The 25033-nt window shown below is 41.3% G+C and overlaps 1 protein-coding gene across 9 annotated transcripts in view; it reads right to left on the reverse strand.

Moving 5' to 3' along the window:
• LOC144073447 (serine/threonine-protein kinase WNK2) overlaps nt 1-25033 on the reverse strand; it is a 30295-nt gene that overhangs the window by 2883 nt on the left and 2379 nt on the right. For 3 of the 9 annotated variants that reach the window (XM_077599298.1, XM_077599290.1, XM_077599272.1), the window contains exons 3-26: nt 17596-17768; nt 17291-17511; nt 17041-17198; nt 16570-16658; nt 15775-15994; nt 15235-15502; nt 14932-15047; nt 13544-14209; nt 12256-13149; nt 11726-11905; nt 10464-10736; nt 9967-10010; nt 9665-9824; nt 9472-9588; nt 8808-8975; nt 8535-8586; nt 7839-7889; nt 6433-7154; nt 4963-5579; nt 4508-4737; nt 4188-4406; nt 3142-3240; nt 1464-1508; nt 320-609 (exon numbers count right to left, since the gene is read on the reverse strand). In XM_077599298.1, coding sequence (XP_077455424.1) covers nt 320-609; nt 1464-1508; nt 3142-3240; nt 4188-4406; nt 4508-4737; nt 4963-5579; nt 6433-7154; nt 7839-7889; nt 8535-8586; nt 8808-8975; nt 9472-9588; nt 9665-9824; nt 9967-10010; nt 10464-10736; nt 11726-11905; nt 12256-13149; nt 13544-14209; nt 14932-15047; nt 15235-15502; nt 15775-15994; nt 16570-16658; nt 17041-17198; nt 17291-17511; nt 17596-17768 — 6072 coding nt within the window. The remainder of the gene's footprint in view (nt 1-319; nt 610-1463; nt 1509-3141; nt 3241-4187; nt 4407-4507; nt 4738-4962; nt 5580-6432; nt 7155-7838; nt 7890-8534; nt 8587-8807; nt 8976-9471; nt 9589-9664; nt 9825-9966; nt 10011-10463; nt 10737-11725; nt 11906-12255; nt 13150-13543; nt 14210-14931; nt 15048-15234; nt 15503-15774; nt 15995-16569; nt 16659-17040; nt 17199-17290; nt 17512-17595; nt 17769-25033) is intronic. The other 6 variants (XM_077599281.1, XM_077599340.1, XM_077599332.1 and 3 more) reach the window with 6 other exon arrangements.

Below are 25033 nucleotides of genomic sequence, written 5' to 3' on the forward strand. Positions count from 1 at the left end.
TTGTACTCCCTATTAAAACCATGAATATGGTGGTAAAAATTGTGAATGGGGGGGCGTCTTATACGAGAGAAATTGTAAAATTCAACAAATTTTAGGCAATTTTAAGGCTCCGGCTTATACGCGGAGGCGGCTAATATGCGAGAAAATACGGTAGTTGGTTTACAAATGATGAATGCTATGTATGGTACGGAATTAATAGCAGACAGACAAATACAGCCGACAAAACTAATGCAAAATATCTTTTGCCAATTTTTAGATCAAACGAAAATTCGGTAAAGTAATCATTGTGTCAGGTTTACCTGGATCCCTAAGTAAGTACCTTTTGAGAGGTTGCTTGCGGAGGGAACTGGACTTTGCTTTCCAGGTCCTGCAAGCGCTTCTGCTCTTTGATTTGGTTCAAGGACGGCGGTGGCTGATAGGCAGTCGCTGCCTTCGTTTCCTTTGCCCAATCGTCCACCAACTTGTGCAGATCCTCGGTAAACGTGTTTTTCTTATTGTTGCTGTTGTTGCTCTGAACCTGGGCCACCCTACCAATCGGCTGGGGAGACGGCGACAAGGGTGCGGCTGCGGAGGGCGGCATCTGAGCTGTGGTGGTGTGCAAAGATGACCCTGAGAAAGGACAGAGGTTCGATTAAAAAAATTACAAAAACACTCAAAACCCAGACAACAATCACCTGGCTGATGTCGGGCATATTTTCAGGCTGCTTCAATACTCAACCACAATTCCAATCAAGAATGGATAGAATAAAACAGAATACAAAGATTTTAGAAACATCTTCAACTTAGATTTAATTGAATACAAAATGTTGACACTTGCCCCAGAATTGAAAATTATAAGCGTTTTATACTTCAGCATGTGTCGAACTCAAGAGCAGGGGGCAGTTCGAGTGTGCCACATCATTTTGTGCCTTAGATTGGTGTCAATACATTGGGGCCCACAGCAAAAATGATTTGGAAAGCCCTGGTGTAAATTACTATTACCAGTGTACGCATTATTAGCAGAAATGGACTGAAAAGTCCAAGAAATGAATAAGATAAAAAATGTGAGGCACATTACAGTGTTGTCATTACTTTGGCACACCTTGTTCCATCTCTCAAATCCATAGTGGTCTCATTCAGAGCCCTGAAGAATAAAATTGGGTCCCTGCCCTAATATTTATGAACCTAACTGTAGTCATCCCAAATTAAAGAACCACTGCAAATTTCCATTTTTGCCAACATAGCAGCCAAAGGACTGTCATACATAAGTGTAACATTGGTGAAAAACAAGCCATGACAAAGTCAAACAATAAAGACCACTAACATGCAAAACAAATGGAAGTAAAATGAAAAGTCTCAGGAGCACAAACTACGATCACATTTTCAAGTGCTGGAAAAAAAAAGACATGCACAAAGTAACACACGAGAAGGATAAAAACATTAGAAAGGGAAGAAAGACTGTAAAGAGAAAATGAGATAGTTACTACTACTGCGCTCTTTGCCTAGACATAGTCGTTTCAGAGTGGACCCTATAAAGAGGTAAAACAGCAAAAGACAAAATAGTTAGGCCGAAGACAACAAGAATGTGCACATTCAGCTATGGAGGACAAAAAGAGGAGAGGATTTAAATCAGGATAGAAGACTGGAAGGAAGGGCTTCTTTTTGTATTTGTGTGGATTTGCTTCATCTTAGGTTTTGGTGCTTTTTCAGTTAAAAAATAAATAAAATAAACAACAACAACGACACTTTCAGTGGGAATTTGCAACGATCCTGTCTGACTGGAAGACCGGATTGAACGAGCATTTTGACAGTGTGACGCCTATTCGACTGGCCCAACACAAAAAGAACATAAAAATCTGTACTATTTTAAGGAGAAAAACCATGCAGTTCAGCAAAGTGCTAAACAAAAGTTGAAAAATAATAGTAAATGATACAGCCCTTGCTTTGGAGCAACAAATGTGTTGCTCCAAAGTATTGCCATGTGCTGCCGTTCGCCAACTGCATCATGCATATGTTTTCCGTCCAAACATGAGCGGCAGAGAGGAGGGTGAACCGGAGGGCCTGACGCGGGTGCTCACATGGTGATGGAATACCTCAAAGTAACTCGTAATAATGACATTTAGTCCAATTCTGTTGAAATCCAGAAAATATGTCATGCAGTGTGATACAAGCTAACCACCAGTGGTACATGGGATTTAGCGTTCAAACAATTTTTTTTTAATTCACCATCACGCGGTTTATTTGTATTTAACTTAAAAGATTGTAGCACATCTAACATTCCGAACTTTTTGTGGTCTGTCACTTAAATGATTGTCCTCGACAAATAAATGGGGGGCTAATGGATTGGGCTATCGATTTGAAATTGCTTAAGTTAAAATTGCTAAATAAATGAACACTAAGGGACTTTTTTTAAAGACAGACGCAAAACCCCATGTTTGGAGAGATACGGTCTCATTGCATTTGTGGACTTGCTGATTTGTTTTCAAGCCAGAAGCATTGCATATATGGTGTAAAGGTTGCTCTGTTAACAGTAGAGTTGTGCTTATGAATGTATCAGTGGTTCTGTGAGAAATTAATGACTGGGACAGTGATGTGTTTAAATCCAATTTCAATGTCAATGCCGTCCTGGGCTTCCGTGGCCACGTGCAGAACCTACAAATGTTTTCTTCTCATTCTTCATGTTGTTGACCCAAGTTGCCCTTGACTGTTTAGCAGGCAATGCTGGTTAGTGGTCAAGTTTTACTGATACCCTTAAATAATCTTTTGTTTTTATTTCATATATGTATTTTACAAGGGGCATGCAATATTTTGCCAAAATCTTGCAAGAAGAACAATTTTCTATTGAGCCTCGTTAAGATTATTGGAGCAACCACCATTTTAGACAACATGGATATGAAAAGGAAACATTTTCCAGCAGCATGGGGTTTACACTGTAGAATCATTTAAAAGTGTTTTGAGTAAACACCATATTCTCACATTACTCCTGTGGTAAAAAGACCAAAATAAAATGGGTGTACAGTTTGGGGATGGTCGATCATTGTCAGATGAGGGTTTAGCAAAGTCATTATTTCATGAAATGACAGTTGGTGGCAGTGTGGCAGATTAAATCAGGATTGTGGACATAATGAAAGAGTGGGAGAATAGAAAGGAACAAATACAAACAGATGGACAGAGACACAGGTCCACTGAGGAATCTAGTGCGTGGTTTGCTACTAGATTTATAGGTGACTCTCTCTGACGTTTGGTGGTAAACCGTCCAGCCTGGAAAAATAAATATAAGAGGGAAGAAGAGAAGAAACACTTTGAAAAAGGGTAAAAGTACAGAGATGAAACCCCCACAATTGCAAGTGCTTGATGCCAACAAGGATTCAACAATAGCGATGAACGGGAACAACAAAAACAACAAGAAATAGGTTGAACACATCCCCAAGAGGCTCAACCATACAGGTGTGTTATACAGTATGCCAAGAACCGCTGGAGAATACTTTACAACATATCGCAAAATTATGCGGAAGTGTGAAGAAATGCATGCATGTAAGCAACAACACACATTTGCTTTTGCTTCCTTCTCTCCCATTTTACACTTTTCTCAGCATGTCTCGTTTACTAAGGACCTCAAATGCTGCGTTTTAATTTTGAATTTTTGTTTAGTAATATACCACTTTTTCTGCTCATATAACACGCATTGCGGTCACAATGCTCTTTTCTCCCACTTTACCTGAAATTGACCTACGTTGGTCGTCAAACTTTCTCTTTGTGGCAGTTTTGCCAAAGACACGACTCAGTGACATGATAAACTGTCATTTCCGTTGATATGGCGTCACATTGTAATTAGATTTCAATCAAGTGACTTAAGCTAACTTCTTGACAAAGACGTATCTGACAAGAGTCATGAGCATGAACTATGCTCAAGGCAATGGTGCACAGGCTGTCCCCATGGGGCACAATAAGCCCCCAGGTTTGAGACCCCTGGTTTAGATGTTTGAGCTGTCACACAATCCAAATTATTTTAGTATCAAAGTCGTGCTTGCAATCTTTCACATATAACATGAATAAAGAACTTGAAAATGTACGTGAACTCGTTTAAGTCAAGGTAGATGAAATGTAGTCTCAATACAGACAAAACAACAAGCAGCGCTTAAACGGTAAGTGTGGACTGACCAACATTTGTCGACAGCGACGCGCTCGTGTGTGTGTGTGATGTGTACCTCGGCCTGTCAAGTTGGTCAACCCATCATTGTGCTGGCCAGCGTAGATGTTATCCGAGGAGAGTGAGCATTTCATGGAACATGGCTGCTGGGTATGGACCTGTTCTGGGGTTGCGCTACTCTGATTGTTGGAGCTGGAGCTGCCGCTGAAGCGGGCCGAGCAGTCAGACATGGCCGAACTTTTAGCGGGGGATCCCGATGAACTGCCAGAACTCTCAACTTGGTTCAAAGACAAGCAAGGAAGGGGGAAGAAATGAACAGTCGAAATTGTATTGGTGAGATTATATCATTGTCAATGTCGATAGAATACCGACACACACCTTTTCTCTCCACTGTGGTGGTGCTGAGATTACTTTTGAGCTGCTGCACCATCGGATTGAGCAATTTTCCAGCTTTGACTTTGTGCTTGCTGGCCCTCCGTCGGCGGCCGCTGGGAGGGGCAGCGTGAAGTAGGCCCACATTGGAAGGCAAAGATTTTCCCACCTCTTGGTACAGGTGCTCAATTTCACTCCTCTGGAAAGCTTGTAATTCTGAGATCTCCTTCATGTGCCTACCCAAACATGGAAAAAGGAGTTGCATAATTTGCAGATTTTCCTTCAGTTCAATTTAACACTTGCATATCAAACTATGTTTTTTTGGTCAATTGTATTTTGTTTTTTTTCTAGACATTTAAATTAAAAGTATGTGCCAATAAATGGTGCTTAACTGCCGTGCAGTTACAAAAACAAAACAATCAATGGCAAATTTTGGAGCATTTGTGTGTGGGCGATCCTACTTTTCTCTCAGCTTTTGAAGTTCTTTCCTCATGTCTGCATCCTCAAATTCCGAGTCATTGTCACTGCTGATGTAAGAAGTCGGCGTTTGTCCCATCGAAGGTGAAGGAGCGTGGCCGTTCATCTCCAACGTCCGTCGGCTCGGCGAATCTGAACTTTGCTCACTTTTACTCCGACCGGATCGCTTCAGGAACGCCACCGCCCTCTTGACAAGGTGGCTTCCAGCGTGCTCGGATTGAGTGCGGGCATCGGCGCGGACGGCCGGAAGAGCCCTGCCGCCGCTATCCTCATCCGCCGAGTCTGAGCGGAGGGCTGACGAGCGGCAGTAAGGGTGACCAGTGGAAGAGCTAATGGTGACGGCGCGGGGCAAATGGTGGGGTGTGACATCTGGGCTAGATGTAGGGGTAGCCTGGTAGAAGTTTGGCGGTGCAGAGAAGCGGTTATTGCAACGGGGTTGGGATACACTTGTACTTTCGGGATCAGCTGGCAATGTGCCCGCAGGAACACAGCCCTTGTTATTTTTATCAGCACTTTGTGACCCTTGAGGACAACTGGAGAAAGTGCTGTGACTGTTGCTTTTTTTCTCAACACAAATCACGCTTGGTGCCGTAGACCTCATCTGAAAAAAACAGATTCAACATTTTTCAATGAGCATTGCCACATAAGTAGAGATGGAATATTCAATCGACACAGCTACAAAATTCTCCCTCAAATGTAATTTTTTCTTGGCTATTGTATTGCGCTCCATTGAAAATGCTGCTGTCCATGTTCACAAAAATTAATTACAGTGGACCGCCACGTTTGCGGTGAGAAATGCCTAGTATCGATATAGCATCACTTTTTTGGGAGTGGGTGACGATTTCATATTTTTCCAATGCATTTTTAATGGGACTAATTTTACAGGTGTTTTGCCGTCAGGCCTTTCTGCTCTCTTCCATGAATAGCTGTGCCCACTATATTCACCAAAGCTCTTTGCACGAGTTAGAAAAGCTTAACTTAGCATCTATATATGGAATACCAATGGGAAGGAAAATTTATTTTTAAAAAGACATATGGCCCAGAAATGCTATAATAACAGTGGATTACGACTCGAAAAGTGCTGACCATCCTGTTAGAATACAGTAATTTTTTGTTACAGTCTTCTCTTGATGATCGCGACTTCACTTAGCGATTTTTTTATGCTATTAATTATTTATATATATATTTTTTATATATAATTCATAAAAATGAGAAAATCCACGCTGAAACTCGGAGGGGAAGCCTCTTCCACTTGCTACTAGGACTCAGCACTGAATAAAAAAAAGGTAGCTATAACAGGGTTGACCCTACTTAGCGATTTTTCAATTGTCGCGGCCATGTCTGGTCTACATTAACCGCGATATTCTAGGTATTACTGTAGCGCAGTTATTCAAGGAACCTGTCAAAGGCAAACACAGCCAATGTATGTGAGACATGCATGCGTTTGGCTTTACCAAGGGCTCTCCCTGTTTCTTGGTCAACGGTCCCTCGCTGCTGTGGCCGTCCGAGACAGACAGGACGCCAGACGCTTCCGCGGCAGATGCATGAGGGTCAGATGTGGCACCACACGGCTGACAGGGAGCGTGCTCCTGATACAACAGATTTCTCAACTTCTTGTCTAACGTCTTGATGGTGCGATCGGCAAACTCTACGCGGCGTGGCCCCTCGCCGTCCGAATCCCCCGGGCCCCCACTGCCCACTTGAGGAACGGATGTCTGATGCGCCGGACTCTGAGGTTGGGAAGAGAGTGACGCCGGCAGTATCGGTGCCGGGTAGGGTTGCTGGAGGACCACTGACTGCTGAGCGGCTCGGTGGGAGGGGCCTTCTCCGGTGGGACTGGGCTTCCAATCCAGATGGCTGGTTAACGTGCCTGAGGCGTTGACCTCTGCTTTGTCGGCAGCATTCACGTCCAATGAAACCGGGGGCGCGAAAGCACAGCATGGGATGTCACTCACGATGGACGCAGCAGAGATGCAAGTTTCTTCTACGGAAAGGCTCTCCTTTCGGCCTACAACTTTACTCTGCTCTTGAATGACACAATCATCCAAAAAACCATGAACCATGCTGGCCTTATGGTCTTGAAGGGAACTTTGCAAGGAGACAGACTGAAGAGAGCTAGACACTGCAGGCGTAGTGCTGTTGGCTTTGAGTGACAGTGAGGCGGACTTTTCGCATTCTGAAAAATGTACAAGTCAAATGTTTAGCATTTGAGCTTACCCTAAAAAATATATGCATTTACACCTTTCACACACATAGGTACATTATCTTTGAGGGGGTAAACTGAGTTGAAAATACGCAGAATTAATTGGGACGCTTTAACATAGAAGTGGAGTAGCACAAATGCATAAATGTCAAAACCGTAGGAAAAAAATTGGATTGTGATGGGAAAAGATCTTGTATTTGTACTACAACCATGGGTGCTTGTACTACAAGCTCATTCTGCCAACGCATGCACTTGTACTACCAGCACATGTACTTGCACAGCAAACATGATTACTTGCATGGCTAATATTACAAAAAAGTATGTGTACTAGTAATACAAATAGAACTGATTACGTGTATTTGTACTGTGTAGTTGCATGTGCATGTACTACAAGTACACTGATGAGGACAGCAAGGTTATGCATGCATTTTCTCAAAAAATGGTTTTTGATCGAAATGCAACATTGGTATAACTCAGTCTTATTTTCCAATGCAAAGCACTTGTCTGGCAGCTCAAAGTAAAAGGGGATATTTTCTACTTCAATACTTTCATTCTGGTTGCAGTACTATATTTGGCTAACAATATTACATATTGCTTCTTTAAAAAGCTCGATTTGTTCATGGACAGTGTCTGGTTGTGCATGTTCATGTGTCATACCCCGATCAGCCACTGGACAGATGATGAACCAACGCTTGCCAGTGTGAAGTACTGCCAAGGAAACAATGAAAAAGATGAAAATGTAATTCATAAAATTAGTATAAACACTCCCTTCTCAAATACCAAGTCTTAGTGATGTAAAAACAAAACACAAAACTATGACAATTAGGCTTTTGTCGAGTCAATGATGATGACAAAGCCTATGTCCGATTATTATTATTATCACGCGTCAAAACTTAAAAAACAATTGGGGCACTACCTGTAAAGACTATCTATTTTATTATATATTGTATCTTTCTTTATATTTTCCAAATATATGTAGGAATTTAGATACATCATAGGTTTGCTATTATCAAAGAATTAAAATCAGCAAAAAAAGCTAATGTGAACTATTTTATTAACACCCCAAAAAATTTTGTCTCTCGAATTTCATTATAAAATACATTCTTTCATTCGACAAGAAGTTATAGAGTTTAACTCAGCATTTTAGCTTAATAAATGAAAAGACACAATTGGGGCCACAATTGGTCCCAGTGGGGGGCAGTTTTATCAGTCATCCGAGTACCACATCTTGGGCTAAAAAGCTAAAGTTATGTTTCATCTGAAAAGGGGAATTTCAGGATCCACAATTCTCCATGTTATTGTGGCTCAAATTACTGTACCTTGGGCGTCCACAAGAGCAACAACGCTACTTACCATTTTGTTGGTAGACTAATTGAGGACTGCTGGGGGGACATGACTTAATTCCCTGAAAAGGAAAAAGGGTTAGAAGATTCAGATTTTGATGATTCCATTGAGTTAGAAAAAAGATGGCTGATTGAAGAATATACACTGAAGAAAGTGTGCCATTTACGCCCAATACACACATATTTAGGGCCATTTCAGCTTAATCGCACCCATCCAAATCCATCATCCTACTAATTATTCCCTTTAATTTATTGCTGCATATGCAGTAAGTGTCTTTCTCACCTCAGCAACCACTGTGCCAACTCCTTCACTCGTGGGACTGCTTGCCTGGTCAGAGGTTTTCTCTGCCTCTGTATCCTCACTCAGCAAGTCCTCAGCTTTGTCTACAATGTCCTTGAGCTGTTCAATGAAGACTTCTTTTTCCAAGTGTAGGATGAAATCATTCTCCACCTGAGGACATGGTTTGTAAAAGGGACCCTGAAAAAGCATACCTTAGAATATTTTGTCTCCATTCATGCCACCCCACAAAACCTTAAACAACTGGACTCAAGAATTGAGAAAATGAACTTTGAGCATTACACAATGGTGGGATACAATTTTAAGACTAGTAGTATTAGTTAGATTCTGAGTTTGTTCATTTTTATTTTGTTCACCCAGCAGTATTTCAGAAATACTTGAATAACCACCCTAGTGTCAATAGAGTTCCAAATCATTTAGTGTAATGTGTCAATACAGTCCTTGAATTACCATTGTCCCATCATTACTCTGCCCTATGCTTTTTAACGATTAAGATTCTTTATTTTGCATCCGCTCCTGCTTTGTCTGCCTCCCTGCTTTTCAGACTGGGTCCACACTCCTGATGGTTGATACGAATAAATACATCAAAAACTAACACCGCACACCTTTCTATGGCCCGTACACTATGTGGCGGCAGGTTACTTTGTACCATGTAAGTAGCAATCTCTTCAGGCGCATCGCCATCCAGGTCGAATTTGAATGTGACCATTTTTTGATTGTGCGTTTCCAATTGGCACTCTACCATCTTGTCCCCGGTGTTACAGACCTAAAATCAGAAGGAACCCTGCTGCAGTTACTGTGAACATGACACATCACTGTGTGAAAATATTTTGGCAACCCACATTTAGCATACTGAGCTTTGGCCTGCTCGTCTTTTCTTGGCGAGACCGAGTGCGCGTCGACCTGCGATGGTGTTTGCGGATTTTACTCTGGCATTTACTTGCATGGGGACCATCACAGCCATCGCTCATCTCTTTCCCTGATGTGGCATCAGAGTTGACACTGAGTTTAAGAGGGGAAAAGACAAAAGTTTAGTTTATTACTACTACTACAAATTTTCTGTCAAACAGCTCGCTTGTTTTTATTGAAGAAAAAAAAAGTGCCTTGTGGCCAGCAATCATTAGCAGAAGAAAGGGATTGATACCTGTCATAGCTTTGACCACCAGTGTGTTTTTCTGTAGCTTGATCCTACGGACAGGAAACGATCCAGAAAATGCATAAATAAACCTACTATTTTAAAGAAGAAACTACATGAGCTGACATTTCCTGGCTTTTACTATTCTTACTAATTACATTATCACTAGGAAATGGTAAGGGACTGTTCTTCCAGATTGTCTTAATGTCTAATGAACGTCCTACTTGGGAAACGTTATGGAGCTTAACAATAGACTCCAATTTTGCACAGCCCACACCATCGCGTGGATTATGGTGATTTACGGATTTTATAGTCCATCCGCAATCAACATATAGGATTTTCACAATTAAAAAAAATGTCATTGGCCAGACCACAGCATTTAACATATAGGAGATTGACGATACAAAAATGTCCTTAGCTAGACCATAGCATTCAGAGTCCTATTGGTAAAGTTAGTGGCGACTATGTAAGAAGTCATCCATTAAAACAATAGAGAAAAAATTTACCTCGGTGTTTGCCTCAGTTACACATGCGTCTCCAGTGACAGCAATGAAATTCTGCTGTGTCAAACTGGAACTTGCTAATCCACAAGATGCCCTATGAGACTCGCCGAGTTGAAGAGACGGAACCTGAATGTCCTTCTTTTCACACTGGCCTGCAGTGGCAAGTGTGCTCTGGTCTGAACTGTTCGGTGCAGGTGTGGAGAAGTGTGCGGGTTGTGCGATAAGGGTCATCTGGACAAGGCCAGCATGACTAGCCATCATCATGTTCTGAGACATCTGTTGGTAAAAGCAGAACAAAAACATTCAGGACTGTGTAACACTGTATAATTGCTACATTACATAGTACACAAATAATACAAAAATAGTCAAATAAGTTTGTAAGAATGTGTCTCAATGTTAATAAATAAACCAATTTAAATTGATTTTTTTTTATTTCCTAATTCAAATATCATACTTCTCAGGTCACACCTACATGGTGATGTTCAGCATACAGTCCAAGTCGTCATATTTACCTGCGTAAGTGTGCTGCCGTTTGTGGTTGGGTGTGTATTCGGAGAGAGGGCGGACTGTGTGTATATGGGATGTGTACTTGGAGGTGACACAAATGAGGGCTCTGAAAAAAAGGCATCATCTCGGACGACCTGCTTCAGAGCCACAGTGACCTGATCATTTGGACATGCGTGTAGTGGTGTGATACGAAGAACAGGTGAAGGCGGAGGTTTAAGCAACACCGGGACGGATGGAACTAACACATTTTCAAATTGATTCGGGGACAGTGGAGACACAGAAAGTGTCATGGGGAAATTGTGGTGAGGGGAAAGGAAGATGTGGTTCAGAGAAGATGATGCTGAAGAATGAAGGGCAGTGTGTGTGGGGGGATAGGAGGGTTCGCAGTCAGTAACAGCTGCCATCACCTGGACAATGGGGTACTGTGAAGAAAAGTCAATGAAAAGCAAAGACAATGGAAGGAAGAAAATCATGTTGTCTGAAGAAGTCACGACTTTGTGTTCAGTTCCAATTAAAGAACACCTGGCCAAATAAATTATGGAACTACCCTCATGGAGGTTGAAATGTTGCATTTTGAGGGGGAAAAAATTCCCCTCATTTTCAGAAAGCCAAGGTTCCATCATTATTACGTTCATACTCAGTCCATGTTTACATCTTGTTGCAGCTTTGTTTTTTTCCCTTTAGGTCTCAAGATTAAGTTGGATTTTCTCCAAAAAATAACTTCAAACAGAACAGAGAAGTATTAAAAGGCAAAATACCTGTGAGGACTGTAGTACCGGTGGTGGCAATGCAGTCGAAATCTGTGGTTGAAGCTGCTGCTGTACATCGGTTTCCAGGAGTGGCTGCTGGCCACACATTGTCTGCGTTGGAAAATTGCACACTGGCTGAGGAGGATTCGGCCCCTGGTTCAACCCCTCTTGTCCAACCAATGACACAGGCTGCGGAACGTGAATAAAAGCAACATGACGACTGTGAGAGGAGGCTTAATTACATTTTTGCAGTACTTCATAGAGACATTTGTACAGTTAGTTTGTTGTTAATTTAAAACCATAAATGTTCTTCTTTGTGGCATTTCGATTTGCATCAGGGATACAGTACTACTACTACTACAGTCTGCGCTTATCCCATGAGGGGTCACCACAGCGAATCAACATTTTCCACTTCACACTGCATCATAACTATTATGATAGAATATCATGTTATTTTATCACTACACAATGGAAATGTTTGGATTACAATATTCAGTAATTCAGTGCTTTAGAGGGTAGAAAAGAAGTACAAAAGTCACCTTTGTAGTCATTTGTGTCGCTTGGCTATGTTGTGAGGTGACCAATTGGCTTGGAGTAAGAACCAGGGGAACTCCTGCATAGGTCTGTGGTGTCGCAGACGACTGCCCGGGCAGATAATGACCCTGAGCAGGAATAGCACTGATGGCAGAACGTGTAAAGGAGGAATCAGGTACACTAGTTGTAGAATATTGTTGATTTGACTGGTCCTGCTGGACTACAAACTGGGGCACATCCTGACTGGATTGTGGAAGAGCCATTTGCCCCAGGTGGTGGCTATGCTGCTGAGAAGCTGGCAGGAGTACTTCCTGTTGCCCGGCACACTGAAGACTATTGGAATGGAGAGGAGGCTGTGATATTTGTTGGTGTACACTTGGGAATTGTGTTTGAGTGCACGCCTGCACCCCATTTTGTGTCCCTTGACAATTTTGCGTTGGGTTCAGTTGGTGGGCTTGATTACCAAGCATCTGCTGGTTATTAAGAAATGATCCAGTTTGTTGATTGGGCCATTCGGCCCCAGATGGAAGCAATGAAGCACCAGTGGAAGGCTGCATCAGTTGACAGTGGGGAACTGGGCAACTTGGTTCAGTTTGCACTGACGGCTGATAAGCTGGCACAGTATAAGTCTGTTGCTGGACCGAGGTCGCATGTTGTTGTTGCTGACCTTGCATCTGGCAACACTGCGTAATATGTTGTCGGCCAGGTACTGCTGAAATACTGGGAGTAGGGTAACAACTGGCTGCAAGATGGGTGTTGACTGAGCATGAAGTAGCCTGACTTTGTGGTGTGACATTGGGTTGGCATGGGTATGGAGGAGCAGGGTAACTCTGGCCGGGCTGTAGATATTGTTGAGACATGAGTTCTGGCGCTTGAGTCTGGTGACCCACGGAACTGGCCTAAAGAGACAAAACCAAGAAAGATTTGATTGTCCTGGTCATTTTCTTAATTACATTAATAGATTCAAAGTGTACAATGAAAACAAGGTGAATGAAGGGTGATCTAGACAAAATCTAAAAGCGAATTGAGAGCAGGATTGAGACAAAAAGTCGTCATGGTCTGTGTTAATTCTACAGAGGAGTGGTGATAGTTAATCAGCAGGGCCATTGTGTGTTAAGGAATCAGAACCTGGGGATTGGCTGTTAGAGAATCAAAAGCAAGCCATTATTAGCAGATTAATCATTTTGAAGATTATGTCAGCTGTGGGAGCCTAGCCAGGAAGCCAGAAACAGACAGTGGACCCACCCTCTATGTAGAGAGGTTGAAATCATTCGGGCTAAGATTTCGACCTACCGCTCCCAGAAACCGTGGAATGTACTTCTCCCTTGCGAGGGTTCTATCCTCATAGACACGTGGGGCTTCCTTTTCCTCCCGAAAATGAGCACATGTCTTATGGTTGCCATCCTGTGCAGCGAAGGGATTGGAGTGGGAAACTGAGGATTGCATGGTGGAATGTTGGGCGTATGCTGCACGGCTTGTTCCTCCATTTTGATTGATTATATTTAACAGGGACGTCTGCAGTTGCCGCAGGAGTTCTGAACAATCACTTGAACCTTTAAGCTGCCCTTCAGGTGCAAGGTGGCGAAATCCTCCCCGGCGGTGGTTGCTATGATGAGATGTTAGACTTGGGAGTCCGCTAATGTCAGAGTGTCTTCGGCCCCTCGTCACATTTGCTTTGACAGCTTCAGAAAAAGGGGTGACACATTTGTCTCTGATGGTGTCCGATAACAATGGCTGAACAAGTCGCTCGTCTGAGCAATGTTCCCATTGGTTTTCTATCTCAACGGGATCAGAACTGACAGATCGCACAGAGAGTTTCAAGGCACTGTGTTGATGTATAGGGTCAACGTTGTAAGTGTCAATAACAGGAGCACTTCCTCTGCGCACGACAATTCCAAAATGAATAGCTGGTTCTGGCCTCCGTACTTCACCTTGTTCACAGGAGGGAGGTTGATCTGTCTGAAAAGGTTTGTTTGGTTGGTATACTGGGTGAGAAGCAACCCAACAGTTAAAATTAATGTTAATCTCAATTACAATGTCACACAAAGAAAAAATCTTGAAAATCGACACAGATGGGAGAACAATACTTGCCGCCTGATGAAATTCACTTATGGAATTCTTGGAAGTTGGCTACAATTATTGTTCCTATTCCTCTCTTACAACCAAGCAGCGAAGTGTCCTTCAAGTGCATAAGGGGAGTTTTCAATTCAGGCCATAGATCTGTTTCTAAGGCAACGAAGCGTGACGTCTTGTGCCGTGTCATCAACTAGCCTCACTCTACTGTAACAAACTACTTCATACCACATTTTTTTCTAAACTATAACTCATATCAGCATAAATCCAAGACCTGTATATCTAAATCAGACAGAACAGAAGTGAACTTTAAGTGGAAATCTGCGATACACAATACACCACAAAAAAGGCCAAAAGAAATATTCAAAAGACAGTCAAAGGATGCCTTAAAAATTTCAAGCATCACAATTGTCAGGAGAAACTTTGAATGAAGAATGTGAAAGGATCAGACAAGATCAATTGTGGTTGCATTTAAAAAAACTGAGGAAAATAAAATAATAAAATAAAATAAATGAATGTCTCACAGGTGGAGAATTGATAAGGGTTTTTAGCTACTGAACCTGTTAGCATTTTGATACATCGCATGTCTGTACGTTTCAAATACGAACCTGCTGTACTGCTATAGTGATGGGCTCCAGTAGGGACTGATAGAGGACGCTCTGCTGGCTGCTGTGAGAATCCGAGTACACAGTTGAGCCCTTGCCACTGTCAAAAGTGCCGTCTGCTACAGACAAAAACAATGATTTCATCATATAGAGGTTAACGTTTACTGGTATGAATAAATAAAATAATCAGGGGACAGGAAAATGGCTGGGCATGATCAGCTACATTCTCCGACAGAGACAACCCTAGAATCTTTAAATGTAGAGGACCTAGAGTAGGTCTTATACTCATTACAAAAACATGCTTACATGTCACTGAAGTGAGACTGGCTGGCGGTGTACGTGGCTGATTTTGCTGCTCCACATCTGCTGGCTGCTCTAGCCGTGAGGGCCGTCCTGCATGCGCCTCCTGAGAAGTCACGCTCTGAGAAGTTGCCATGTGGAATCCGTGTCCGGCATCCATTTGAGAGCTAGCCAGCACTGTTCTCTCTCTTCTCCATTTGATCAAGGCCACACGGTCCCGAAGTGATTTTCCTACAGTCTTCACATCACTTTCATGGAAGAATCCAGACTCCACCTGATAGAAAGGATCAGCCAGACTGTCAAGTTTTGCTTTCGCTATTGCAAAGTGCTCTGAAAAGCACAATATAAATAAAGCCAGAAATGTTGCCACTGTATTAAAAGTAAGTGGGTGATGGTGACTTTGATTGTATTGTTTTGTATTGTTGATAACCTCATGATTGAATTGAACTTTTTTGTCATTTGATTGATACCGAGTTTTGACTTTGATTCCATAGGAAATGGAAATCCATTTTGCTGAAGAACTTAAATTTGGCACATTCCACGTACCATCTCTTGCGCCACCACCTCAGGGACTTCCTTCTCCAGATCAAACGTGAATTCAATGGCTCCACTCTCCTTATATTTCCCTTTCAATTTCTTGTGGTCCTCCACCCACAGTTTCAGGGCGATGGAGGTCTTTTGCCCGTCATCCTCCTCAGCGAGCTCTACCCTCACCCCCGTGTCCTCCGCAAAGAAGGCGTGATTTAGGAGGTCCTTGATGGTGTAGCTAATTGAAGGGATAATGACGTTAACACTTGATCACAAATGGGTGCACTGTGCATTCTGCAAAAGAGTTCAACACTGAATATTCAAATTTGAGTCAGTCAGCACCATGTTAATGAGGAATTTAGATGTTACAGAAAGGCAAAGAAAAATACCCAACTAGAATAATTTGAAAAATGACATTCTGGGCACTTTTAACTCATGCAAATCTGGTAAAATGCCATTCAAAGTTATAAAAACACTTTAAATACAACATTAAACACTGGAAATAAACACTATAATTTACGGAATGCAGTAAATTGATATCTAGTATTATGTAAATAAAGCCACCCAAGTGTGTCATATAATACACAATGGTGTACGGGGAAAAATCAGCCAAATGAAAATCTACTTAATTAGGTATATGCCACTTTAAGGAGATAGAGAACAGATTTAAAAATAATCTGATGAATTGAAATATTAGAATGGATTAGCAGTCTTTCAAACGGGAACTTTGTTTTCTGCTTTTTAAAAACCAGGTAAACACCAAGCATGTTTAGATAACATGATCAGGTATACAATAGCTCGAGGATTGCTTACCGCTCTTCCCTCTTTTGGCAGATGCATTCGCCAATAATCTCTTTAATTTCAGGATCCACGATTTTATTGTAACTGGCAGGCTTGACTCCCTAAAACAAACGTGACAGCAAACAGAACATGTTGAACAATACTATATTCAGGAATTACAAAACTAACACGCATAAAACATTCTCTATATAAAATCATAACTTCACTTCAGTTTGACTACTGATAATTCTATGTTTTTTTCCTATTTGCATTCTAGGGACTAGTTGATGGAGAGTGCATATTAATTAATACGCAGAAAAAAATAAAGTATATAGCGTAGTTGAGTATGCATTTTTAGGAAAATACCTCGTGATTTTTTTTACATACGCATTGCAAAGATCATAAAAAGTGGCTTACAATGAACAACAGCTAATTCTTTTATAATGCAGTTTTTAAAAATATTTCTGCCAAAGAATTATCTCCTTCAGACAAAATTGAACTCACACTTGTGACTTTTCGGTAAATCTGTGCAGCATTCTGACATTCTGAGTAAGGATATTCTGAAGTGGCCATTTCAAGCATACACATGCCAAAGGCATAGACATCCACAGCTTCGTCGTAGTGCTCCTCATACATCTCAGGAGCCATAAATTCTGGAGTCCCTGTGGAGAATGTGTAGGAACATGTCTTTAATAATATGCTTCTCTGCTTTTCTCATTATGGAAAAACAGAGATAAAGACCTCGTCACATTACCGATGACGCTCTTTGCAAAAGACGCAGCCTTTAGGGTGGCTAGCCCTAAATCACCAATCTTGACGGAGCCTGTTGGGCCAGTGATGAAAATGTTATCGCACTTGAGGTCCCTGTGGATAATGGGGGGAGTTCTGGTGTGGAGAAAGTGAAGGCCTTTGAGGATCTGCCTGCACCAGCTTCTCAACACCTTGGGCTTCATTACCTTGAAACGCTTCAGATAGCTGGACAAGAGAAGGCGAACACATTCATCTGCGTGCTGGTTCTCCCAAGTTCAAGTTGAAGCTCGAGTTTTCATCAGTACTCACGTTTTGAGAGTCCCCGATGTCATTAGCTCCGTGACCAAAACAATGTACTTTTTTCCTTTGAGTGGAGACTCCCAAAAGTCGTAAAAACGGACTATGTTTGGATGCTGGAGTCCTTTTAACATCTCAGCCTCTTCCTTGAAGCGTTGACGTTCCATTTTTGACAGTTTTCGATCCTGAGGCAAAAGTAAAAGAAACAATAGTGATGAATTCTTACTTTTATTAAGCGATTGCACATCAGCGGAAGTATTGACATCACCGAAAAGACTTACATTAAAGACAATATGAGCAAAGTTCCAAGGAAATGTATGTAACTAACAAGTCTGGTTAAGATTGCCCACTTCCACTGGTGAGATACATCCCTAAAATAACCACTAAAAATCTTTCAAATCATTAGTATATACATTTTTAAAATGATATTTAGTATAAATATTTTTGCGTTATGGGCGGCGAATGGAACGAGAAAAGTCTTTCAGAGAATCAAACAAACAACTTAATATTTACATTGAACGTATAAATGTTAAATATGAAAAAATTTGAGAGTTGGTAAATGCATACATCAACAAGAAACGGTTCATTTGCATTTCATGCAATTATTTAGATTTTCAAATTATCAAACAGTCGGCTCTGGCAAATTTATCCTTATCAAGGTAAATTCGCTAAATTAATTTTAAGTACTTAAGGCCATATTGCCCAGGCCTGGGCGTTGTTTATATCTTTTCTTCAATTGGTGTGCTATGCAGGATTTTACTTAAGTGTTCCTTCTATGTTACTTATGTCTATGAGAAAATTCCACAAAGTTGTCAAGATGTCCCATTGCTATTTCCAATGTCATTTAATAGTCTTTTAACGTGATGTTATTTTGGTACAGGGTACAGAAAAAATAACATAGAAATTTCAAAAAAATCAAAGTCATTTCAAAATGCTCAGTCCACCACTTTGCACTTCAACTACATCCAGTAAATTCACTATCAAAAGGTATGCTGCAGGTGCACGTGTGCCCTTTTTTATTGAAAGGGGTTGTATTCATCCCAACGGTGGTCACACCCTCTCGATGCTGCAGAGCGAGGCTAGCTGTCATCGATTACATCTTTCTTCATTTCCTTCAATATATTGCCATCTCATCCTCCACCTTGAGCTCCCTCCCCCCATCGCCGCAATCCGTGCGGCTCTGTACACCCACCTCTGAGCGACCACTCCCTTCTGGGTGGGCAACAACCCCCCCTCCCACACGAGGGCAGGAGCGCTTCTCATGGTAGCTGCACTCCGACCAAATGCCTGCGAGGCGTACGAGTGTTGCTTTACTGCAATTTGTTCCCTCTGTGGCAGTGACCACTTATGTAACAAACGACGGCCCCCGACAACCCCCTACTCCCCCATCACACAGATCTGGACTGTAAGCGGCGACATGTTCGATCATTTACACACAAGCAACACAATAGAGCGGAAGGTCACACCGATATAAAAACTAAAAACACAACAGTGAATCATCATCTGCGCTAACACGGTAGGTAATGTGGTGTGCTTCAACGTGGCTTGCCTACTCGGGGGTGGGGTTTTTCCCTAGCATCCTCTGAAAGTCATGAATAATTCACCTCTGCAGAAAACTACTGGGGCAAACTGAGCAACGGAATGCAGGCTTGATCTACCCATTTTGGGGCAGGAAAGGGGGCAGGGTGGCCCGGCCCCTAGGCACTCGGCCTTCACAAATCCAAATAGGAGGTACAGTGCACAGATTACAGCACACAGAGCCAAACTACAGCTTTGGCCTCCTCCTCCCACTCGACATCTCCGCAGCCATCTTGCACCAGTTCTTTTGTTCCCCAAACCCCCCACAGTGTGGTTCCCAATTATAGTCCCTACATGCACACACACGCGGCCATTGGTGTCCTTTCACAGCACACAGTGAGGCTTTTAAATAAATCAGAAACCACAGGTAGGCAGAGCATGGCTAGATGCTCCAAAGATAGAGGTCGCTCTCTGACTTTTTCCAAACAGGACAAAGAACCCCACGGGAACGCCTTAAAGACAATTTCTCCTCTAAGGTGACTTGACGCAAATCAGATCTGCTGAGTCCGTGTTACAAAACAAACTAATTGAGAAAAACGATTGAGCACGACGCGGATGTGACTCGAGTGGACAATGCCAATCAAGTTGTTTTTTCCTTCCTCAGTCAAAATGTAGAGCTGCCAACCTCCGTCGACCCCATTTCAGGAGTACCCTTGTCCAATTTCTGGAGTTTATCCGGAGTGAATGCAATTCACACAAAATCGATATGCGCTAAAGTCGCACAAGACAAATCATTCGTCAGAACTTGTAACTCGGATGATTTACAATGAACTCGTGTTACCGAATTCTTCCAGTTTACAGTGCAGTTGAATCAAGATGGCGGAAGCCATAGCGATGGTGGGAATTTTGAGGCGTATAAATAGGAAATTTGATACTTTTCCGAAATGGTTGCTTCAAAAAAAAAATTAAGTGACAATTTTTGGGGATTTCCGGAGTTTAGGGAGGTTGTCCGGAGTCCCGGAGTTTGCATTGCATTTCCGGATAAGCGTCTGAAATTCCGGAGTAGTTGGCAGCTCTGAAATTGTAAAGAGTTATAAGTAGGTGCACCTGCTATATTTGTTTATTTCAAGGCAAGTCAGGTTAACCTATTAATAAAAATATAGTTATTTTAATTGGACATCAACATCAGAGCCATGAGAAGTTACTTTTTTTTGCCATTTCTGAATCAAATTCTGGACTGAAAAGTGCGCCTTTTTTCTTGGCGCAGAACCCAGCACCAGTTCAGAGTCTGATCATTTAGAAGTAGTAGGTAGCCTAAAACATAAAGGCTTGCCTCCTATACACACGACCATCTGCAACATAATTTACCCATGAGAGATTTTAGTACTACGTTCAGTGCGTAGGAGTCAAACTTATAGTCTACTAGTAGTATAGTATTGTGCTGGGACAAATGTTATTCGTAATTGACAAGACACAAAAATGTACACAACACTGAGGAAAGCAGATGCTCACCTAATTTTACTTGCATCCAATGTTCCCTCTAATTTTTCGTTGGTCTGAGCAGAAAGTCAACCTCCGAGCGCACCGAGTACCAGTGTGAGCGACATCATCGGTACTCGGATGATTCGCCTAAAGACGTTTCGCCGACGGACGTTTGACAGACGGGCAGGTCGCCGAATGAACGTTCGGCGGAACGTCCATTCGCCGGAACGTCCATTCGGCGACCTGTCCGTCTGTCAAACGTCCGTCGGCGAAACGTCTTTAGGCGAATCATCCGGTCACGACATCATCATTGCTCGCTATGGGCACACCAGTATCACACCTGCCACAAGCAGGTGCATGTCAATGTTCCCTCTAATTTTTCATGCTGTAAAACACGAAAAACATGAGTGGACAGAGCTACTGCCACTGGCTGCCGCTTAAACGGCGCCATCATGGGGAAAGGGGTAAAAAAAAATAAAAAAATAAAAAATAAAAAAAATAATAATAATAAAAAAATAAAAAAATCCGATTTTTTTTTTTTTACTGCGCGCCATATGATTGCTGCTGCGCAGAGAAGACGAGAGTAGTGCGCAATTGCACACGCGCGCAGCTTAGAGGGAACACTGCTTGCATCTGAACCCAAAGGGAAACTCAATACTATTTTTTTGTCTGTTGAAAAAGGTATAATCTATAATAATTATTTTATTTGGTAGATTAATTTTATACCTATTAACCCACTTTTTCGCAGGACTCAAACCGTGTGAAATTTGAAAGTTGTTATGCATTAAGGAGTATAAATTGAATGTGCCCTTCTGACAGCTGTTATTTGTCGAATGAGTAAAAAAGCTGAAGTGAAAATGCAAGAATCATTTCCTTTGTTCAAAAACAGTTTTAAGTACAAGGTATTAAATATGGCATAACTCAGATGACGAAAATGTCAAAAATGCAAAAATAGCTTGAGTGCAAAATGTGAATATAAGGATAAATTCATACTTGAACTGTGTAAAGGGGCAATATATATAGTATATGTTTTTGTTAATGTGTTCAACAAATAAAACATGATAATTTTTACAAGGACAAATGGCTCTTTTTTTAGGGAGACAAAAAATCTATTATTGTCTCAACATGCTATGGGTTGATTTGAATAGAGATTAAACAGTAGGAGTAGATTTGTTTTTTTACCTCTTTCAGGTCATTTTAAAAAGGTGTGTGTTCAATAAGGCAATCAAAAAAATCTAGTGGGTTTCAATTTACAAGCAAAAATGCTCAAAACCCCTGAAAGAGCAAGAGTTAAAGAAAATAGTCCAAACTCAAGTCTCACTATAATAAGATCATGAGAATGCTGGGAGTAAAAGCAGAATTCTGCTTTGAGCAGTCAACTATAAATAGGCAAGTGTTTCTGCTGTTTAGACAGTTTTATTATTGAGCTCCAAGGCTTCAGGAGTTCAAAAGGCAATATTGGTCCGAGCAAGAGGCAGAAGCCGTGACATGACCACCAGCTGGTGGTGATGTTCTTAACATGTAAACAGACACGCGCACGCAAAATATAATTAGCGATGAATAGCTGTGGTGCTGCGATACCAAGGGTGGCAATTTAAGCCATCTGCTCTGATGATCTACTTTTCATTGAGGTGCAACACAAAGGTAGGCCAGGGACTGTTTCACATGGGTCTCCGATTGGTTTGAAAATGACAAAGAGTGCTTAACAAAAGTAAATAAAAGACACATGACTTCATAACTTGGCGATGAAGCAGCAAACTGCATTGCTGAAATGAGATTATGGGAGGAAATCCTAAAATTCACAGAGGATTGTGAAACATAATTGCGTATTGCGACAAGGCACTCAATAGTTTAAGTGATTTTTGCTTTGCCAACAAATTTAATCTGCTTTTCGTCTTTGCTTGAGCGTCGGCACGACAGATTCCAGACGCTCCCACGTGGCCTGAGCTGTTCAAGTGTCAAATTGGGCAAATCCAATTGGGCCTTTTCATTTTTATTCCACGCTCACGATGATCGCTTTATTTACTGGTGTCTTTGTGAATATTATCAAACATACAGACATGAAAGGAGCCGCATTAGCAGTTTTCCCTCACAATTACATGTTGGGGTGTGGAATAGCGACTTTCTCTACTACATTTCCTTACTTTTTGTTGGAATATGCATCAAGGATGGATAAAAAGGCGCTATCATTCTTGTATAGGAAATGCATAGCTGTCAACCTCGGTCAATTGCTCCCCTTAATGATTGCAATTCCCCTTATTAAGTAATAATAAACCGTACAAATGCTACGCGGCACATTTACTCACATAGGGCGGACTTAAAGTCTAAAAATTTTCCCAACGTGGACAGGGTGCCTAATCAATCGGTGCGCCTTTCGTATGCACTAAATTCAAGATTCTGTTGATGTTGCTGTATAATCACTGACAGCTTGACTATCTGGGTGCATTGCTTGCTGACACACTATATTTATATAGTGAAAAGACGGAAGTGCTGACGTGAGTGCGCATATCATCCTCAAAACATTACAACATTAGCAATCGACGATGACGTTTTTGTCTGCTACCAATTACCGGGACTATCCGGAATAGAGCCGAAATGGGGAAGACGAGATCGGTTTTAAAAAAACATACTTTTTAAAACTTTTTTCCCCGTGCAAAAGTTGTTATATGGCGCACACAATTTGAAATGATCAAAAAACATATGAACACGGGAAAAGGTATAAGTTGACAAGTATGGAAATGGAAGTCCTATTGAAAACATAAAACTTAACTTATTGGAGAGACTTTTGAGAAATTGTTGCTGTAAAAGGAATGGCCAACACTATATCTCATGCTCAGGAGCATGTTTCCCCAAATCAATGCGCTTTGACAGGATAGGAAAGTTTGAAGAGGCCTATGGTCTATGGTAAACAATCTGAAAAGAAATATCATCTCCTTGATATCAAGACCAGCATTGCAATCACAAGCCCAGAACTAGATTTCATCTATGTATAGCATTGCAACCGTCACCTGACTGTAAACTTGAAGCTGTGCGTATCCATACAACAAACGAGCAAAGTTTCAAGATACTATGGCGTGACGGCCCATCTTATTTTGATTTTAACCTAGTAACAGCTCAATTTTAATCTCATTATATTCATATTAATTTTTCTCTCTGAATAATACATTGTAGACACCTGACCATTGCTCATGGCAAACTGGTTGGGAAACACTGCTATAGTGTACTGCTTAAGCACTTGTGCTAAAACAACAGTAGTGACCTTTTTCATCCCAGTTTCTAATCCTGTTATTTGGTAATTGGTACACACAAAGCACCTTCAAATCCAAAGATTTTGTTTTAATCTGAGCCTGATCCCACTCATTAATATTTTCAAAATCTGTTCCAGCATTTAATAGTTTTGTTATGGCATTTGTGGTCCTTAATCAGGAGATGGCATACGTGTGATTAGAAAAGAAAGTCTATGTATGAGAAATAATGCTGATATTTTGAGAGATGTAGTTTGTACTCAGAAGATGAGGCAGAATGTTGAAAAAGCAGCACATCTGAGCACAGGGCAGGGCCCGGTCATGCTTACGAAGGCCCCTTATAAGTCTCTTGGGAGAAAAAAAAAAGGGATGATAACCCAGCTCGAGCATCCTACTAGTATTGAAATAATTGTTAGTTCATAGTTTTGGTACATAGACTAAAAGAGTAGGAGAGCAGTAAATGATTTGTAATTTATAGTGGATTGTAGACAGTTTTGGAAAAATTGATTTATAATAATCAACCAAAATCAAGTGACTGTCCTGCCTGCTGTTCAAACCAAGAGTTGATTGAATGTTGTTTAAAGAAAAGGTGATGTAATACATCGGCAAACATGACCCTGTCCCAGCTCTTTTGGAACGTATTGCAGCCATAAAATTCTACGTTAATGATTATTTCCTAAAAACAATGACGTTTTTCAGTTTGAATACTGAATATCATAGCACATTAAAATAAGGACTTTTCCATAACTAGCTATACCCTTCCTTACCTGTTTTGGTCTGCAACATTGGTCAGAAAATCATCAAAATATTGAGGACTACAGAAATCAGGAAATATATTCACTGTTAAGATGTGCAAAGAACAGAATATGGATATTTTTTTGTTATTAAACAATGTTTCTAACCAATAAATTGATTATCTAAATCAGGGGTGGCGAACAACTCATGCACAAAGAGCCAAAATCTCGAACTGTTAGAATCAAAAACCCACACCTTACATCAGAAACAGCATAAAGAAAATCCAATCTGGCAAATTATTTTAAATATAATGTATTTGTTTTTAATGGGCCCTGATGAATTTGAGTGTTTTTTAAGGGAGAAACATGAAACGGGGCAAAGACCCACAGTATATACAAAATATGTTAAGAAGCAAAGAGCCGCATTCACTTTGGCCTGGAGCCGCATGCGGCTCGAGAGCCACGTGTGTT

Source organism: Stigmatopora argus, chromosome 1 (genome assembly GCF_051989625.1).
Source record: "Stigmatopora argus isolate UIUO_Sarg chromosome 1, RoL_Sarg_1.0, whole genome shotgun sequence".
Taxonomy (NCBI): Eukaryota; Metazoa; Chordata; class Actinopteri; order Syngnathiformes; family Syngnathidae; genus Stigmatopora; species Stigmatopora argus.